At 40.1% G+C, this 1,729-nt stretch overlaps 1 protein-coding gene across 1 annotated transcript; it reads left to right on the top strand.

Annotated features, from left to right (window-relative positions):
* The first annotated feature begins 831 nt into the window (after positions 1–831).
* SEM1 (SEM1 26S proteasome subunit) lies at positions 832–1,323 on the top strand. Its single transcript, XM_019984975.2, has one exon. It carries the CDS (start codon positions 942–944, stop codon positions 1,152–1,154), a length of 213 nt encoding a protein of 70 aa, XP_019840534.1. The 5' UTR covers positions 832–941; the 3' UTR covers positions 1,155–1,323.
* The last annotated feature ends 406 nt before the right edge of the window (positions 1,324–1,729 follow it).

Below are 1,729 nucleotides of genomic sequence, written 5' to 3'. Positions count from 1 at the left end.
GTTTTTCAGAGTCTCTAGTTTTACCCGATGCATTTTATTGCTGTTATAATTTTTTTAAAAAAAAGGTTTTTCTAATGGAACTTGATGGACTTATTAATAAGATACTTACTAATAAAGGCAGTAGAAATTCGGAAACTAATCAGAGTAATAAGATGAGAGATCATTCTAAAACCCCTCCTCCCTTCCAAAGGTTCTCGTCTCCACGAGCTCTTTAAAAAGCACGAGACTGGAGAGGACAAATATTTCCGATAAATTTTTCCTATGGAATAAATATTTGCACATTCTTCTTTATCTTTTCCCACTTGCCTCCCCAAATCCACAGTACCCCTCAATGAAAGGTTCTCCAACTTTAGGGATCATTTGTACAAAAACAGCAAAACCCAAAACCAATGTGACCACTAGAGGGGGAACATTACATATAAAACCAGTTCAAGTTGCCATGGATGGAGGTACCAGGGCTGGCTCCAAAAGAGACCAACGCTAACAGCCCAGAAGCAGTATCAACATGATTCACCCCTTGGCTTGCCTAATATATCCTGGAGCAAGAGTTTGTTAATAAATACAAAACTACAAATGTGAATGTGGTTTCCACATTAATGAGGTTTTTTTTTTTTTTTTCCTCCCCACCAAACTGAGTATTTACAAATGTTCTGGAACAGAAGAAAATTCTAAGTTTGAAGCTGTCCTGAAACCACGTCTTAAGAAACAATACCCAGTTTTCAGTCCCTTGGCAGAGTTAGGGGTAGAGAGTAAGAAACTTGTCACAAAGACCAGGGAATTGACTCTTATCAAGGAAGTCCTCCCATATGCTTTTTCAGAGCGCTATTTAACAAGCACGGTGCAAGCATAGAGGCGGCAACGGCGGAGGTGGCTGCGGTGAGGAAGAACGAGGGCTCGAACTTTCTTACTGGCCTGAGAGCTTTAGGGCTCCTGGGGTCACGATGTCAGAGAAAAAACAGCCGGTAGACTTGGGTCTCCTGGAGGAGGACGACGAGTTCGAGGAGTTCCCTGCGGAAGACTGGGCTGGTTTAGATGAAGATGAAGATGCACATGTCTGGGAGGATAATTGGGATGATGACAACGTAGAGGATGACTTCTCCAATCAGTTAAGAGCTGAACTAGAGAAACATGGGTATAAGATGGAGACTTCATAGCATCCAGAAGAAGTGTTGAAGCAACCTACACCTGAACTGTTTACTAAATTCTAGAACAGAGAACCCAGGCTGGGATACCTACAAATGTTTATTTCATTACCTGCTTTGATTTATCTTTGTTTTTGTAATGCAAAAAAATAAATGTTTTGATCTAAAAAAAAATAAAAAATAAAAAGAAAGCACGGTGCAGGACCCTTTTCCTTTTGCTCTTCACACATGATCTCAGTCGTCTTATCAGCTGTAATTTTTTCATAAATTTGAGCTTGGTATGAATGAGCTGATAATGCACCCTTTGATCTTCATTATTTCCAGCAGAAGAATGTTTCCCATACTCAGCCTTCTCCTACCTTACCCCTAAAAATTCGCTTCTTTATGGAAAGATAATCACTTTGTAAAAACAAGCAACACACTTTAGGAAAGAAAAGGATGTTAAGAAAAACATGTAGTCCTAACCTTGGAAGTCTCATTGCTGTATTGAAAATGATGTAAAGCCAGTAAAGATTTGCAAGCAGATCACCCTATACTGGGGCTTTCCTGGTAGCCCAGCTGGTAAAGAATCCACCTGCAATGTGGGA

This window comes from Bos indicus, chromosome 22, assembly GCF_029378745.1.
Source record: "Bos indicus isolate NIAB-ARS_2022 breed Sahiwal x Tharparkar chromosome 22, NIAB-ARS_B.indTharparkar_mat_pri_1.0, whole genome shotgun sequence".
In the NCBI taxonomy this organism is placed as follows: domain Eukaryota; kingdom Metazoa; phylum Chordata; class Mammalia; order Artiodactyla; family Bovidae; genus Bos; species Bos indicus.
The sequence above is the reverse complement of the archived record's forward strand: the minus strand, read 5'-3'. Positions and strand labels throughout refer to the sequence as shown.